Source organism: Filicampus tigris, chromosome 1 (assembly GCF_054856515.1).
Source record: "Filicampus tigris isolate MCC_2025a chromosome 1, RoL_Ftig_1.0, whole genome shotgun sequence".
NCBI lineage: Eukaryota > Metazoa > Chordata > Actinopteri > Syngnathiformes > Syngnathidae > Filicampus > Filicampus tigris.
In genome coordinates, this window is record NC_141217.1 from 1,738,861 (window position 1) to 1,757,032 (window position 18,172).

Below are 18,172 nucleotides of genomic sequence, written 5' to 3' on the forward strand. Positions count from 1 at the left end.
ACAATTCATTAAAGCGTAAGTCAAGCCAAAATTTTCTTTTGAATAATATGTTCCATGATGCCCCACCAGTCTAAAAGTAAATAAGGTATTCTGATTAATATTGCGTTTGTGGTAGGGGTGGGCGATATGCAAATATATATTTGTTCTGTGACACCGTATCTACCATATTTTCCGGACTATAAGTCGTGGGTTTTTTTTCTTCTTCATAGTTTGGCCGGGGGTGCGACTTATACTTTGGAGCGACTTATGCATGAAATTATTAACAAATTATTACCTGTATATCATTCCACAAGTTATTTTAACCCACATAAAGAACATAGAGATAAATCCTAAAAGCTATTAAAATGCATGAATAATTTAAACGGTTAAAATGTAATATAGTGTTAAATAAGTAATTAAAATAGTATGATAAAAGACAATTTGACAGTCTATCAATCAAGCTATACAAAATACTGCACTGTTCCTTTAAAAGGCGCCGTGCCTGGCCGTGCATGGTCTTGCATCATCAGCCAGCCATACACACACACACAACCGCCCCCACCCACCCACACACGCACACGCACACGCATCCGCACTTGCACCCGCACACACCCACACCCACACCCACACACACACACGAGAGCGGAGGAGAGAACAGATAATTACGACCGAATACAAAAATACTTTTGGAGACTTGGAAACATTCTTCATGGTCGCGATAAATAAAAGACTTATTTAATCGATCTATGACCGATTTGGTGAGTTTAAAGTTATCTTACCGTAACTTTCTTGTAAAGCTACATGTGTGGATGTTAGCTAAATGCTACCATCGTAGCTCGGTGGAAATTAAGTGTACTAGGCGCACAATTTTATTAATTTGATTTATATGGACACATTTATTTGCGCTACGCGACAGAGACAACTTGGATTCCGAGAGGGGGTGGAGAGGGGGGCAATTTATACTCCAGTACGACGTATAGTCCGGAAAATACGGTAACTTGAAATGCTCGTGTGTGTGTGTGTACGTGTACATGTGTGATATGTACACACACAAAAAAAGGCAATATTTTGAAGCAGATGTAACGGCTCCTCTAATTTTTTTTACTATCCAACTATCCAACTATCCAATCCAATCTATCACCAATGTTATTTATTTAGTTATTTTTGATTGTTAATTCTGAGGTCTATTCAATTAGATGAATCAGACTTGTGCAATTGGCTGGCAACCAATTCAGGGTGTCCCTCGCCTACTGAACGAAGACAGCTGGGATAGGCTCCAGCACGCCCGCGACCCTTTTGAGGATAAGCGGTATAGATAATGGATGGATAGATGGATGAATAGACTTTCTTTCTTAAATTAACTACAGTTGAAAACAGAATTGGTAAAGGCCAATTAATGCATGGGTACAGTAATTTGATTGAGATATAGAAAACCAAACTGAAAGCCAGCTGCACTGTTTTCATTTCAAATATCAGCAGTATTATTTTGTTGTCTGCACTAATTTTCAGCAGGGAGTGCTAAAATTTAATTCTGACTTGAAATTTGCACAATAAGTGTGATCCTAATTCATATTTGTTTTCTCGCTATTTCAAGAGCTGGGCAGTCCGGACACCCATTTTGGGACGAAGGACGGCGGTCGACAAGTTTTTAAAAAGGGTCGGACTAAGCAAGGGCAAAGGTGGATTTTAGTCCGGCCTACTAATCGTCCCTCATGCCTGTGACGTGGTCACGAGGTGGCCAAAGTTCAACTAAACCGACTCTGCGGAATGGGCAAATGACAAAAATTGCCTTAGAACACTTCCAACGTGCCACCCAACTATGCAGGAGATTTTTCAACAGGAGATACAGCACGAGTTCTACTAGTCCGATAAGTGATGAGACCCAGTAGCACGAGCAGCGTCAGAGCCAGCACACCGGCGTGTGACGTCAGCATGTTACTTGACTGTCCGCTGCTGGAGGAGTACATAGCTTTAGTTGTGCTAAAGCTAATGCAAATAAATATTCACGGAATGCAAGGACGGAAGCGCTTTAAAAGGACGAGGATGGACAGGGTTCGGGGGGGCGATAATTTTTATGAATAAGGACGGAGGGACGAGTCCAGAAGGGTACCCAGGTCGCGGACGGATGACGAACCAGCAAAAAAGGGTCAAGTGCCCAGCTTTGGCTATTTATTTGATCAACTGATCTTTATCCAGAAATGATTCATTCATTTAATCACAAACATTGTTACCCCGATTCGTATATCGTAATATACACCGTTACCGTGAAGGGATGCAATTACTGTATGCCTTGATACGAATTTTGGGCCATATCGCTCCGCCTTACAGTGCACCATTGACAAAACAAGTACCATAAATGTTGCAGAGACAAGCAAGGAAAGGTTTTGGACGTTCAAAATTCGCTTTACATTAATTCTTAGACACTCATGCGCCACATCACAGCTACATTAGTGATTATATCCAGGGGTGCACATAAATTTCAGGTATGCATGTGCAACAGAAATCACTGATGCGTAACGTCATGTGAGTCATGACGCGCCTTTGCGTACCTGTACACAGTGGTGCAACGGATCACCTTTGATCCGTGAGCTGTATGTTTCAAGCATCACGGTTTGAGCCGGGTGCGACCCACAGAATGGTTGGTGAATAAAAAATGTCCGCGTTCACATTAAGTCAACGTAATTAGTCCGCATTCACTGTAATAGCAACAGAGAAGGTTGAAAACCCTCATGGCTCACATAAGTCGCATATAGGAGCGCTTTGCAAACAGACTCAACGAACACACCACCTCCGCAAAGGCTATCTTCAAAATAACTCTGACCAAATATAGTAGACTTTTACTTTGAAGTTGACCTCCGTGGTGGCGTAACAGCTAACTTGACTTCAGTTTTCCACGGCTCAGTGTGCCACCTACATCAACACAACGCCATCCCGAAGTCATATTCAGTCGCTAATTTACGAAGCTAACAAACCGTTAGTTAATTAGGCTGTCATTGTGTGATACGGCACAAGTCTCCGGCGGTAGTGGCTAGCAGCTGTTATCATTAGCAACAAGGGCTTAGCTGGTAGTTCAACAGCTGTTCCTTGGCTTACTTTTTATTTAACTTCTTTTTCAATATTGGGGAGATTATTTTGTAATGCCCTGTCCATGTGTAAAGAAAGGTGCCTAAAATTGCACTTCAAGGTCTTTTTCATTATGACAAAACTAATAAAACGACTTCATTTATTTTATAAAAACTGAGTTTTATTTACTTCCTGTGGCAGCTGACATCTGCTCACTTTGCAGCCAAACATAGAGGAAAGTCACTGTCACTTTTACGTAGGTTTACTTTAAAAAGGTGCTCAATGGCTCATTGGAGAAATCCAAAATAATTTTCGCACTTAACCTAATTCAAACACCATATTAGTTTAATGCGCTATATAAATAAAATTGTATTGTATTGTATGTCTTTGGTGTATCATTCAACAGTTGTATTTTACAGGACAAGAATCGTATTCAAGGATCAAAGAAAGCTATTAGAAGAATTAGTCTTTGAATCAAAATATACTTTAAATTTTTTCCCACATTAATTCCAAGATTTTACTCAAGTAAATATTGGTTCCAAGCTTCGTAAAAATTGTAGTTGAAAAATACGATTAATCAATTATACAATACAATTTTATTTATGTAGCGCATTTCACAACAGCTACAGCTGTAAGAAAGCACTTTACATACAACAACAAAATAGCCATAATGCAACAAGTGAAATCAATAAATTAACACAAAAACACTATGTACAATAGACACCAGAAAAACAGCCGAAAATGTGTTAGTCTCAGGTCAGATCAAAAGCCAACGAATAGAAATGTGTCTTCAAACGGGTTTTAAAAATGGACGGAGATGGGGCTTGTCTAACATTCAATGGAAGGTCATTCCAAATGGAAGGACCGGCAACAGAGAAGGCTCGAAAAATGTTTTGCATATGTATGAAGTAATTTAAAATATAAACAAGAGCTGTTGTTCAGAAACGCTCTCTATCCACAATTGTTCTGTTACGCAATTGCAGATTTACAGTTTTTTTGGGGGGGTCAAATATTTGCAAATTATCGTTTGAGTTTTTTTTTTTTTTTTTAATATATTGTGATATATAATTTTTTGCCCATATTGCCCACCCCTAGTTTGTGGAATATCAATTAAGCAGCAAAATCTACCCGTTTTTATCCGTCTCAGGGGATAGCCATTTTGCCACTTGCTGTCAACTGTTGTCAATCACAGCTCAGCTTGTGATTGTCACATGACCAAACTCAGAAAACAGGTAAGACGTGATTGGTTACTGAGGAACTGTGATGTCATTTTCAGTCGACAGCAAGTGGCCTGGTATTGGTACTCGCCCATCTCTACTGTGTATATTATTCCGTAATATATTACAGCCACCTAAATTGTTCAAAAAGTGTCAGGGATGACTTCAGCGAAACCACTGATTGATTGATTGATTGAGGAGTTGTGTCTAGATACCATTGTGCATGAAGCGCATCTATAACGCGGGGTCGCCAAACGGTGTGCATGGGTACCAAGTAGCCCTCAATAACAACATGAATGGCCCCTGGGCCAGTTCTAAAGATAGTTTAACAGTGATGGGACAGTGTGATGTCCTAGGATTGTTTTACAAACCTTTCGAAAACATTCACAGAAATGTATGGAAATGGTGTTGCATGTTGAGATTTGTTTCCTTAAATTCATTGCTGATAACTATTGTGAGAAATAATTACCTTTGTGGTGCTTTAACAGAGATCAATGTCATTAAATATTATTAATGGCATAATCTAAGGTAATTTTAAGCATTTTTTTCAGAAGAGTGTGTCAAACTGGTAGCTCTTTGCATTCATCAGTACCCAAGAAGTAGCTCTCAGATTTAAAAAAAAAAAAAAAAAAAAAAAAAAGCAGCGATTCACGATTTATACACTGTACTATTAAAAATACAACAACAATCACTTCGTGATTAAAAGTAAACTAATTGATAAAATAAGGTCCTTTGGCTATATTGACCCAGATTAAATCTGTAACAGTGTACCAAAAAGTGACTTAACATCAAGTTGAAATGTTTACATGCGAACTAATTACGACTTTTCCATTGTGGCGCATTATTGAATACAGACATTTCCCCGTCCAGTTTCATGTCGGGTTCTGTCTCACCAAAGCGGGTCCAGTCCAGGTCTGATAGTCCATCCATAACCCTGCAAAACTCCCAGTGGACCGTGGCTGGTAGGCTGTGCAAGAAGTAGCTTCTGACGTCTCTTTGGGACATTTTCTGAAGGAAACTTCAACTCTGAAAGAAAAGTTGACTGACGGACTGACAAGGGAGAGCTAATATGCTAACAAGCTAACAGCACAACACACGGCACCAGGCCGCACCAGTAGAGACGCTTACATCGGGACCTGGTATCACCCGGACTCATTTGTGCTGAATGTGACCAGCCCGTCAAATTCGAGGAGAGTAAAAAAAAATTCTGCTAGGTTGCTTCCGGACATGGTGTTTAGCAGCCAAGAGCCGCTTCCGCTAGTTGCTTTGCCAAAATAAAAGCTTACCTTTTGCATGTCTCAGTCCCATTTATTATTTTATTACCATTATCATTGTTCCACCTTTGTGCCACAATTCATTGGAATGTATCAGTGTATGTAAACTCCTGGCATCTTTGTAGTATTAAAGGTTTTTTTCCAGCAATTCCTCTTGAATTTCTTGAGCATTTAATGACAAAGAATTCATACTACTAAGGGGGGGGGGCAGGATTTCGAGTGGTGCCCAATACGTCTGTTTGTTTTACTTATTTGCTAGCGATATTAGCAATATTAGCGTTACGCGACGGAGATGCTAGCTTGTGCATGTCTTGTTTTATGTTAATAAAGTCAGCCAATCAAACACATGACGTGCTGCCAACTTTACGTATTTATTAAACGTCTCTATATCAATTACTGCATCTCACATAGAACAATAGAACATATCACTCAATATGAAAATCATATTGGTGTGCACTACAGGGACCACTCGGAAAGCATAAATTCAAACAATAGTATTACATTACATTTAAAGGTCAGCGTGCAAACATTGGGATCTTTTCTGTAGCCCTCTAGAACCCCCTTTGCATTGCAGAACCGTCATTAAAATGTGATTAGATTGTTGTTAGACAGCAGTTTAAGCACTAAATACAATTCAGAATGTATCGTCTGCCGTTTGAATCTCGCGCCCCCTCATCTTCGGCTTTTTCCGGAGATGTGACGTCACCGTAGCCGGAGGGTTCAGTGACTACTAATCATGAACGGTCTAATAACGCCCCCTTCTGTTATGGAGGTAATTTTGGTGCAAAAGTAACTTGTACTTGTACCAAGGAAATTTGTACTTGTAACAAGGAAATTGTAAAAAAAATTCTATTCGTAGGGAAAACAATTTGAAGGTGTGTGAAATAATTTTGTATCTGTAAAAAAAAATACAAGATTGTACCTGGAAAAACGACAACTTGTATGTGTGAAAAGCAAAATCCTTCTTGGTAAGAAAAACGACTTGTAGTTGTGGAAAAAACATTTGTACTCTGAGCAAAATTTGATTTGTAAATACTGATTTGTACCTGTATGGATGGCAATTTGTAGTTGAAGAAGTCGCCACTTGGAGTCACGAGTGGTTTTTCTGCTGCTGGACGCACACGTGACTTTTGCACCTAATTTACCACTACCATGTGGAGCAAAACAGATTTGTACGGAGCCCCTCTGGTGCCAGGGTATGAGAATACATCTTTTTTTCTAATCTATACCCACAGTTTAGTAATCTGTACCCACAATTTAGTAATCTGTACCCACAGTTTAGCAAACCGCTTGCGTTCCGTCGTACACACAGCCGAATATCTGTCAATGTAAATTCAATCAGGAAGTATATTGTTTCTAGAGCGTAGTGCAATGCTTTGTGAATCACATTTAGAGCAGTCATGGCATGGTTTATTTTCACTTTCATCCCCTTATATCAAATGGAAATACTATTGCTTGAGTTCTATGGTGTTGCTTAAGCAGTTTTAGCAGCTGCGAACGGCTACAATTAGCCAATATGTTTATTTTAATTTCATTCACAACCTTTTTAGATCGCCACAAGCAACCACCCTATTGTCATTATAGGGTGGCGGAATGCAAGCGCATTGGTAAACTGTGGGTACAGTTTATTAAACCGTGGGTACAGATTACTAAACTGTGGGTACAGTTTACTAAACTGTGGGTACAGATTAGCAAAAAATATTTTTTCTCATACAATGGCACCAGAGGGGCTCCGTAGATTTGTACTACATTCACGCTTTGTATTTGTACACGAGGCACGTGAGTGCTGGGGGGCGGAGCTAGGTGAAATGCGCCATCTCGACCAATCAAGTGCGACAGATTTGGGCGGCTGAAGCTCAACTTCATTGGTTAACCTTGGTCGCTGTCAGGTTCACATCAAATGAGACATTCATAAACAATGCACACAATGAGGAGAGAAGACATTCCACAACAATATTGTCTTTTTACTTGCAAGGAGAGCGCAGGGAAGTGTACGATTACAGTTCCTAAAACGCTCTGCCCGGCTCCTGCGCCCCCTTTCTTTTTATTATTCTTCGGTGTCCCTGATAACAAAGGTGTTCCAGCTCTAAGGGAAAGGGGAGCGAAAGCAGCTGGAACACTATGAACTTGTATTGTCTATGTGAGTGTGTGTGTGTGTGGGGGGGGGGGTGTGCGTGTGTGTGTGTGTGTAATTAACATACATATGTGAAAGCAAAGCACACTAAGCAAGTTGGCCTAATGTTAAAAATCAAACACATGAATACTAAAATGCATTATTATTCTTACAGTCGCCCAGCGGGAGCGCTCACGCTGGAGCACCCTAATCACCACTTGGCAACCTTCTATTTGATGCCTCCGGGTACGTACGTAGTGTCTCTTACCGGTTATTTTGGTGCCATGCAGGGATAGAATTGGATCTACCGCTGAGAAATACTGCGGTTATAGTACAACAATAGTCAACACGTGTACGCTGGTCCCCTGTGTTGGTTAAAACATTTCTTAGCTGACCAACAAACGGCTAACGTACGTGCCGTGCCGTTCACAGGTGCACTCGGTAGTAATTACGGTGTGTGAGCATTGACTTCATATTCTTTATTTGAGTTATGCAGAAGGTTAAACGTGACGCATATAACATACATACTGAAGTAGGATTTCAATTTCCATCGTAATTGTTTATTTGCAGAAGAATGAAGTAGGGAAAAGTGTGCACAATCAGAGGTACTTAGACGCATTGCATTTTCATGGAATTGCGTTACAATAACTATGACATTCGAACCTTTTACGTGTATTTCTTTGTAGTTACAATAATGACTATCTTTCAATACATTGTCTGCATTTATCTTTTACTGTTGATGATTAAATAAAAAATGTAAAGAGAACAATTTAGAGCAATAATTTACCAAAGGCCAGCAGTCATTCAAACGCAGCAAAGGACAGCAATTTATACCTTCTTTCAAAACATAATTGCTGTAAGGCTGCAACTAATGCTTATTTTAATAGTCAATTGTATTTAGTAATCTTATGAATCAAAACAAACATTTTATTTCAATCCTTTAATTCTAAAACACGGCTTTCAAATTTTTTGTTGCAGAAAATGCACAAATTCTTTATATTTCAGCAATTAGATTTGTCTTTGGCACATCAAAGCATATTGAAAAATGATGATCATTCTTATTTAAGTAAAAGCAAATGTTTGCAAATGTCTTATTTTAGAAGAAGCAAAAAAATAAGTGCTTTCATCAAAGGCTACAAAAACCTGAGAATATTTACTGTTGAGCGGGTGAAAATTTAGGGATTTGGAACATTTTAAACCAAGTATGAAAATAATCAATTTCCATAAAAGCTTAATTTGATAGCCGATTAGTAGATTCATCTTTGAACCTATACTAAATTTATTTTTTCTTTTATGACTCACATAGTTTGCAATGATATCTACTTATCTTCTTTCTAGACAAGGGTATTTTAAAAGCTGAACTAATTAAATTTGGATTTGACAGAATTGAACTTCTCTGAGGAGATGTCTACGCAGCAATCACCTGCCTCCACTACATGCCGTGCTGCACCAACTGGAGGAAGATGAACCTGTCCAGCAGCGTCCACCTTTTCTGCTGTCAATGTCTTTGTTCCCCGCTTACAAGCCCAACAATGTTTTCAAAGATGCCTAGGACAATCATCCAATGAGCACTAAGTGAAATGGTACCGCTAACCAATTGTGGCACATAGGACTGCAGCACAATTTACAGGAGTCTAATGATTGCGTAAGTCCTTTTGAACTTTGGTAAACAAAACATGCAGTTTTTCAGGCAACATAATGAATTATTACACATCACCTACAGGGTCTGCACATCCCCATGATTATGGGAAAGTAGTGGCCTTGTGTCCAGTGATTCCAGCTTTTGTGTCCAAAATTTGGACCCAGCAAACCCATCCACATGCTCGGGAATAGACAAATATTTAGCAGCAGTGGACACGTACAGCATTGCAGGCTCCAGACATCTTTTATTTATTCAAGGCATAGGCATATCCATAAATTTTAGTAGTGCAAGTAGAAAATGAATTACAATTTGATATGCAAAATATATATTCACAAACTACATTACCTAAAAATGGATGGAAGTGTGAAGCAAGAGTTATTAGTCCCAGACAATAAAATGATCAACAATTTAAAACCACAAATCAGCAAATTTATTGGTTACAAATGAAGATATATATTATATTTAATTCTGACTTAAATTTCAAGGACAAAAATGCTACCATTTAGGGGCATTCCGGAGCCCTGGTAAAGTCATCTGAAGTTTATCTAATTCCATCAGAAAAACATAGTATAATCCTTTTGCAACTACTTTTGTTCACGGGCCAAATGAGGATTGCGATGACTGACAATTATGCAAAACTTGTGTAAACATGGAACCACTACTACATTGATTGTCCATTTGACAGAATATTACCATACATATTGCCAACATTCAGTCAAATTTTCAATTTCCATGCAAAATTGTGGCCTGAAAGTTATTATAATACAATATATTGTATTAAGTATATATTCTTTTTGTCATTGCTATACCTGTATTTATTTCAATTCCAGTAAAGAGAAAAAACTGCACAAGAAATGTCAAGCAAAGTCTTAATTTGCTTGTGTGACAAAGTGACAAAGTGACAATTGGGTCATTAGCCAAGCCTGAACCCGTGCGCTCCTCCCTCCCTGCTCTGCCGAGTGCAGACTGCTCGTCGACTCCCTAGTTAGCCGCGTGGAAAAGCTACGAACGAAGTACGACCAATTACAAAAAAAAAAAAGCGCAGCCCTGGGCTCCTGCCGCCGAAGCTGCGTCGCAATAGCACGGACGCTCACCCCCACTCAAGCTGCCGTGGTCCTCTCGGTCAGCCCCCCCACTCGCTTCGAACCGGCCGGCAAGCGCGGGCTGCGGTGCCGTCGACTCTGGGCGTGCGCCTGGCACTGTCGACGGATCTCCGCAGCAGCCGCCACGGTGGCAGCGGTCGCTTTTTGCGGGGTCGCTGATCCTCCCCGGGCCGCGGCCCGGCTCACTCATTCGGCCGACGCCTCGCCATGGAACTGATGCGATGCAGTTTATGACCCAAAAGTCAGAATCGGCTAAGTACGTCTAATGGCAACATTGAGCCAACAAGTCCAACACACAATTGCACCTATCCAGCTAATATTTAGCGTTTAGCATACGCAGCTGCAGCCTTTACATAAACACTGTACATACATATGCATCGTATGTTTACATAGACTGTTGAGATTAGATAGCCTTTCCTTGCTTGCCCATAAAATGCATCGTTGTGTTTGTCATATATATTTTCTTTCTAAAGCAAGACAAGGTTGGCCAATCAATTGGTGTTCAGTAGCATGTTTTCAGTGACAGCTGCATTATTGTATTGTCTTGAACTTCTCAAATATAAAGCTCTTGTGAAAAATAATACGAGATAATAATGCAAAAAAATGTATTAAAATAAATACTGGTTAAAAACAGCCTTTAGAGTAATCCGTGGTAAAGTTCACAAATAGTAAAAAGTTCATTAAATTGAAGAACAGAGAAGTTCATGTGAATTGTCCAAAAATAACTCCTTGTATTAATGATCATTTAAGTTTTGGGCGATAAAAAAAGTTTTACAGCAAAAAAAAAAAAAGCCTGTGCTTTAATTTGTTGCGTGTGGTATAGAGTATTGATACTGAACTGGGTATCGGTATCGAATTTGAAATTCTAGTATCGTGACAAGCCTACTTGGTTTAAACTTGCAAAATTAAAACCTCAGTCTTTAACAATCCAAAGCCACCATCAGTTGTGGCATAGCAGTTCTTTTTAAGGCGAAAGTCAACCCAAACATATTTTTTTCAATATGTTCTATGCAAGCCCACTCGTTGAAACAAGGCATTCTGATAAATATTGCGTTTGTGGAATAAGGTTTAATCCACTCGTTGACTGAAAATGACATCGAAGTTGCTCAGGGCTCAGGACCAATCACAGCTGACCTGTTTTCTGAAGCTGAGCCGTGATTGGTTGTTACCTGAGCCCTGAACAGTTGTGATGTCATTTTCAGTCGACAGAAGTGACAAAATTGCCGCCTCCAGGGATGGCTAAAAAGGGGTGGATTTTGCTGCTTAACTCATATTCCACGAACGTAATATTAATCAGACATGGCATGGTTTAACTAGTGGGCCTGCACAGAATATGTTTTGGGGAAAAAAAACCTTTGGGTTGACTCCCACATTAAATGATCAAAAAATTTTGAATAATTTCTGTAATGGCCAGGCATTCTTAAATTCCAGAAGCACGTTGCTGAAGTGGGATGTTCCCCTCTCACTACCGTCCACTTTCATATCGGGCATGGGTTATCTCCCATCCCACCCAAAACTTGAGGAGCTGTTTAAGATGCTCTTGGGCATATATGTCAAAGTCATGGCCCGCAGGCCACATCTGGCCCGCGAGAAGGTTTTCTACAGCCGCTGGGATGATATTGCTTTATTATTAGATCCGGTCCGCAACAAGCCGGTGTGGGTAGCAGATGTGATCAGGTCCTTCGCGCCTGCCAAAGACGTCACGCTTTAAAATATATTGTAGCGACTTCAAAGAACATGCCGTCAGACGTAGTTTAATTGTCATGTTTTTATTAGTCCAATCGGCTATTAAGGGCCGCAGCCGACGCCAATACAGTACGACAACTGTTCAGTCAAAAAAGAGCCAACGGCTCTCCTGTTCGTCCTCCACTACTCTCGCTCGCATGCCCTCCCATCCAGCGAGCCGCACGATGCATTCATTAACCTCGGAAACAAAACAACTTGGCAAGACACAAATTCGACCACAACACAGATAACCCAATTCGTTACACTATTTCTGTAATATATTTCTTTGCATCAATGTTTGCCACCCCATGGCTGTTCTACATGCTAACTGAAGACTTCACGTCACTTTTCGTGGCTTTCAGAATCTGATTGTGGTGAAACGTTATTTGGAGTAAAACACACTTTATTAGAAATACTTCATGTTAGAAATCTCACGTTTTATTATTTGTAATTGTTGGCATTTGATAAATTCATTGCGTTTCGACGTAGTGATGAGATGTCCCACACTGTGAGCAGGCATTGAACGCTATTCGGGCGCTAAGTGTTGATAGTGAGTGACTTTTTTTTTCCTCTTTCCTCCTTCGACACAGCTCGTAGTTTGTTCTTGCCAGCAAACTCAGTAGTTGCAGATTGCCCGTGTTTCACCACGTTTGTTGTTGTGTGTAAATGTTAAAAGGTTTATTTATTTAAGTTTGTGTCAGGTAACTGCTGTACATAATAGCCTAGATATGTTCTCGTGAGTGATGTCACGTTGATGAACACTAGTTAGTTATTTTGGCTCATATGCTAACTATTCTGGTGATGAAACGTGTGAATGTGTATTGTATGTAGGGCTGGGCTGATAATTCGATATCTATGTATCGCGCTTGACACGTGATCGATACCAATAGAAATTGCCTTCGATAAAACGTTCGATAGAAAAAAAGAAAAACAAACCAGATCGCAGCATGGTGCGTGATGTAGGCAGTGCGCTTCCGCCTCCAAACATGAAGAAGAAGCGTTTAAACCAAAGAAGAAGCAGGTTTTAAACCGACAAGGAAGAAGCTGTTAACTCAATGGAGCATGCTCGCGGGCCCGGCGGCTATGCGCTACGCTCGCGGGGGCGGGGGCCGCTCGCGTCCAGCGTGCGAGCGAGCGCCGTAACTTTGCTCAAATAAATGACCACTTGACTCAGTACAACTCTTACAATTAAATTATATTATGCATGATAACCCTATTAAAAACCCGTGGATGGAGCCATGGTGTACAAGTAGAGGAGTTCTTGTCTTTGACATGCTAGCAGTAGTGAGCCTTATCCGACACCGGCATCGCACTCAAGGTAAAATCAAGCAAGTAAAATATGAATGGACTACGGCAATAATGAATCCGCTAAAAAGATAAAGTGTTCCTAAGACGGTTGGTCAACGATGATGTATGCACTGCAAGAGAGTATTCGTTCACTTACGTTGGATGAACATTGAATGAAGGCTAATATGTGTCAACATCTGCTTTGGGGTAGACCTAATGCAAATAAGCATTTACAATACACTGATGGAGGACAAACTGCACATTACACTACATACCGATGTACAAAAAACAGTTAACTGTTATTTAAAGGTAAGGTTTAAAGCAAAATCAATAATTATCAATATTGACTGATATGAAATACTTAGATTGTGACAGTTTTTCAAACATATCTCAGCCCTTCTAAGCACATTATCTTTAACATGGAGTTTATTTTATCTTTATATCGACCAGTTTATTTCACTCTTTCATAGTTACATTGACCTCTTATTAAAGGTTAAGTATTATGTTAAAATAAAATAACCTAAATGTATTTTTCTTTGGGACATTATTTTCAATAGTTGAAAAAAAAAATTTTTCACTATATATCGATATCGACCAATATGAAACACTTATATCGTGATATACTTTTCAGTCATATTGCCCAGCCCTAATTGTATGTATTGTTTGGCTGATTAATTTCTTAATACAGTGAATTGTAATGTTTAGTCATATTGTTAACAAATGGATATGCATTGTATGATGTTGCTAGGGTATTCTTTGTCTGTGTTGTTGCAGACCACAATAAATAGACGTGTCAAGTGGAATACGGGCCTGTATTTTCTGACAAGATCACCCACATTCAAACGGTTGCCACTCTAAAATAGGGTCAGCTGGAGACATCATACCAATCATATGATCCTTTCCGTTTTACTTCACATTATGTACAGTTCATACAATCTTGCAGCCCGAGTCAACCAGAAAATTGTTTTTAGATTGGCAGGAGGAACGCAAACGGAAGTGGCGTACGAGCTGCCTCGCAAAAGTAGCAGTAATGTACTTTATTTTATTTTTTATTTAGTAACTCGGAACATAAAAACACAACAGCCAGGGGGGGTGACAAACATAGAGGCAACGAAATAGGTTACAGAAATATAAAACGTGACATCATCAGCAGGCGCGAAGGACCCGATCCAATCTGGACATTTAAAAAAATTTCAATGAACATTCTATCAGTCCGGCCCTCGGCTTGTCGCAAAATTTTTTGTATTTGGCCCTCCGTCCATTTGACTTTGACACCCCTGCTCTTGGGAGACTAAAAGTAAGGAAAGGTGATGATGAAAAAAAAAAGTGCATGCAACACAGTGAGAAGTACTGTAGCCATTTACACTACTCATATTTCCTATAATACGATACAGTACATCTTTATTTATATAGTGCACAATGAACTGTTTGTACTGACAAAATAAAATTGAGTAAACTCAAGACCATTTCTTCAGTGTAATGGTTGTACTGTACTGCAAATTTTCCACTATGCAACTCATAATAATAATAGCAACTGCTCTTATGTAGTTCTTTTAGAAATGATGTCTGCCAATAAGGCGGGACTACATTCTCTGTTGGCATTTCCCCCTTAAGATTTTAGAAAGTGACTTTTTTTTCTTTTCAATTTTAGGATAAGTGGTTTGGATAATGGATGGATGGAAGTCTGTTTGCGGCATGGGCCCGAGAATTTTTAACTTGCTCCCCTGAAACTCTAGGTGACGGGCCACTGTGCTCTTAGTTAAAAAAAAAAAAAAAAGTTAGGCTGAAGGACAGAATGGTGTTGACCACTTTGGTTTTCTTCTTACCAAGCTAAATTCTGTTAATTTCATGTCGAGTGCTGCTCATGGCAGTCACCTGCGCTATACGACAATTTAGAGCAAGTACTTTGCAGTGCTGCGATTACATCGAGATTACAACTTTGTGCACGTTTAGCCTTCTGCATAACTCAAATAAAGAATATTAAGTCAATGCACACACACTGTAATTACTACAGAGTGCACCTGTTAGCGTTAGCCGTTTATTGGTCAGCTAAGAAATGTTTTAACCAACACAGGGGACCAGCGTACACGTGTTGACTATTGTTGTACTACAACCGCAGTATTTCACACCGGTAGATGCAATTCTATCCCTGCATGGCACCAAAATAACCGGTAAGAGACACTACGTACGTACCCGGAAGCATTAAACAGAAGGTCGCCAAGTGGTGGTTGGGGTGCTCCAGCGTGAGCGCCCCCGCTGGGCGACCAGGGTTAACCAATGAAGTTGAGCTTCAGCCGCCCAAATCTGTCGCACTTGATTGGTCGAGATGGCGCATTTCACCTAGCCCCTCCCCCCGACACCCACGTGCCTCGTGTACAAATACAAATCGTGAATCTAGTACAAATCTGTTTTGCTCCACATGGTAGTGGTAAATTAGGTGCAAAAGTCACGTGTGCGTCCAGCAGCATGAAAGCCACTCGTGACCCCAAGTGGCGACTCCTTCAACTACAAATTGCCATCCGTACAGGTACAAATGAGTATTTCCCCGCAAGTACAAATTAAATTTTGCTTCAAATACATTTTTTTCCCCACAACTACAAGCCGTTTTTCTTACCAAGGAGAATTTTGTTTTTAAACACATATACAAGTTGCCGTTTCTATGGTACAAATTTTCCTTTTTTTATAAGTACAATTTTTTTTTTTTTTTTTTTACAGATATTTCACACGCCTTCAAATTGTTTTCTCTACGAATAGAATGTTTTACCATTTCCTTGTTACAAGTACAAATTTCGTTGGTATAAGTAGGCCTACAAGTTACTTTTGCACCAAATTTACCTCCATATTCTGTCGGCTCAATGTGTTTCAAAATCGTCTCATTCCAAAACATCGCTCGCCATTGAATGTGCTGTGTTTGTAGCGCATAGAAATTGTACAGTCTAGACTCTATGGTGTAGCGAGCGGTTTAGCTATATCTACGATGGCTAGAGCCACGATTCCTCGAGCTTCCATGAGGTTCGTAAACACTCGGAATGAGTAAGTAAAACCTTTTTTCTAATCGATCTGTGGTTGACAACTTGCAGGAAGACACTTGTATGTATTATAAAACCTATTACCAATGAGAATATGAATTTTAACAGACTCTGAAAAATTTGTGCACCCTGATCTTTAATATTTGTGTTACGGGAATTTCCGTTTGACAGAGGTCCGTAGGTGGGAATACTTATTGTATATGTATAAATAAGAGTGTTAGTAAATGTGAATACAGTAGCTGTGTGTGTGCGTGTGCAAATTTGATTCACTATAAAAATAGCCTTGGCCACTCCATGGCCACCCAAGGATAAAAGTCCAGCTCCGCCACTGCATGAGTTCAGAGAGAGAAAGGGGAGACGCAAAACTGAGGAGCGACACCGGAAACGACAGTTCAGACGGAATGTCAGTCATTCAGTCTTTGATGGACTCCCATTTTGACTGGTGGACTGATGACTGACGGTAACTTTGAAACACTGACGAACTAAGCGCAGATGGACGCAACGACCCGCCATGAAAATTGGGGAAAACGAAGGGCATTTTGGGGACGAGAAGCAGGAGCAGTAATAGTATGAGAATTTATATTCCTTTCGTGTAACGTGGTCCAAACTTTTTCTATATGAATCAAATTGTGTGCTGTTACGCTTGTAAACTTTTTTTTTTTTAATTGCTGGTGCTAAAATAGCGGTGACTAAATGTAATTTAGCTAAGTGTCTGCGCCCACCGCTGTGTAATATGTTGCATTTCTTAGTTACTGAGAAACCTCATGTTTCTGTAAAGTGCTAGTTTTGTATTGCGTTACTCCCAACACTGCCAGCAAGACACAATTAGCCCGAATAAAAGTGTTGTTTTGACCACATAAAGTGAGTTAAGTGATCTGAAGGGTATGTAACAGTCAGTGAATTAATCAGCAAGTTGACATGCCACAATAATATTTAACACCAACACAATGTGTAAACGTTTCTCGATTTATAAAGTGTCAGTGACTAGAAAACGCTTCCTGTCGGGCTGTGATGTTCTGTCTCTGCATTAGTTTCTTTTCCCCTAGCTACCTTACTGTAATTAGCCTCTGTCTGCTACCCCGGTTTCAAGATCTCGATCAAATAAATGTGCTCAAGAAATTTACAATTTCAGTGCATCTTTTATATCTGTCGGGCTCTTTTTTTTTTTTGTCAAGAAATTGTGAAGAATGAACACAGATTTACAACCGCATTTACTCTTTCCGTCTTTGGGTGAACTTGGAGCTTTGCAATGTTTTTTTACGCAAACGTTCAAGCCTATAAATTCTATTAGAGCAGTTAAACTTGGCTATTGTTTTGACACTTAACCCTTGAAGCCTTTTAAACAATGCCTGCAAGCTTTAAGGTGTGAAGTTACAAGCATACAACATTTCAATGACCGTTCGTTTGTTTGGGAGCCAGTAGCCACATAAAAAAAATAAAATAAAATAACTCACGCATGCTCATATGAGATCTGTAAATTGCTTATTCTTCAATCAGTATTTTTAAAATTTTAATTGAGTTAATCAAAGCTTAAAAAAATAATTGATTGTAATTAATCGTAATTCGAACTATCTCCAAAATGTGGCATATTTTTCTGTAAATTGCTGTTGCAATGGAAAGATAAAAGACACAAACCGGCTATATACACTCAACATACTGTTCATATGAGATCTGTAAATTGCTTATTCTTCAATCAGTATTTTAGGACAGTTTGTTGCCTATTTCACACTTTTTTGGGTG

At 39.6% G+C, this 18,172-nt stretch overlaps 1 protein-coding gene across 3 annotated transcripts in view; it reads right to left on the reverse strand.

The window, feature by feature from the left end:
• irak1 (interleukin-1 receptor-associated kinase 1) overlaps positions 1–6,718 on the reverse strand; it is a 38,251-nt gene extending 31,533 nt beyond the window's left edge. The window contains exons 1-2 of one of the 3 annotated variants that reach the window (XM_086046321.1): positions 6,580–6,718; positions 5,153–5,285 (exon numbers count right to left, since the gene is read on the reverse strand). In XM_086046321.1, coding sequence (XP_085902447.1) covers positions 5,153–5,264 — 112 coding nt within the window. In that variant the 5' untranslated portion in view covers positions 5,265–5,285; positions 6,580–6,718. Of the gene's footprint in view, positions 1–5,152; positions 5,598–6,579 lie in introns of those variants that run through there. The other 2 variants (XM_086046330.1, XM_086046337.1) reach the window with 2 other exon arrangements.
• Positions 6,719–18,172: the final 11,454 nt, after the last annotated feature.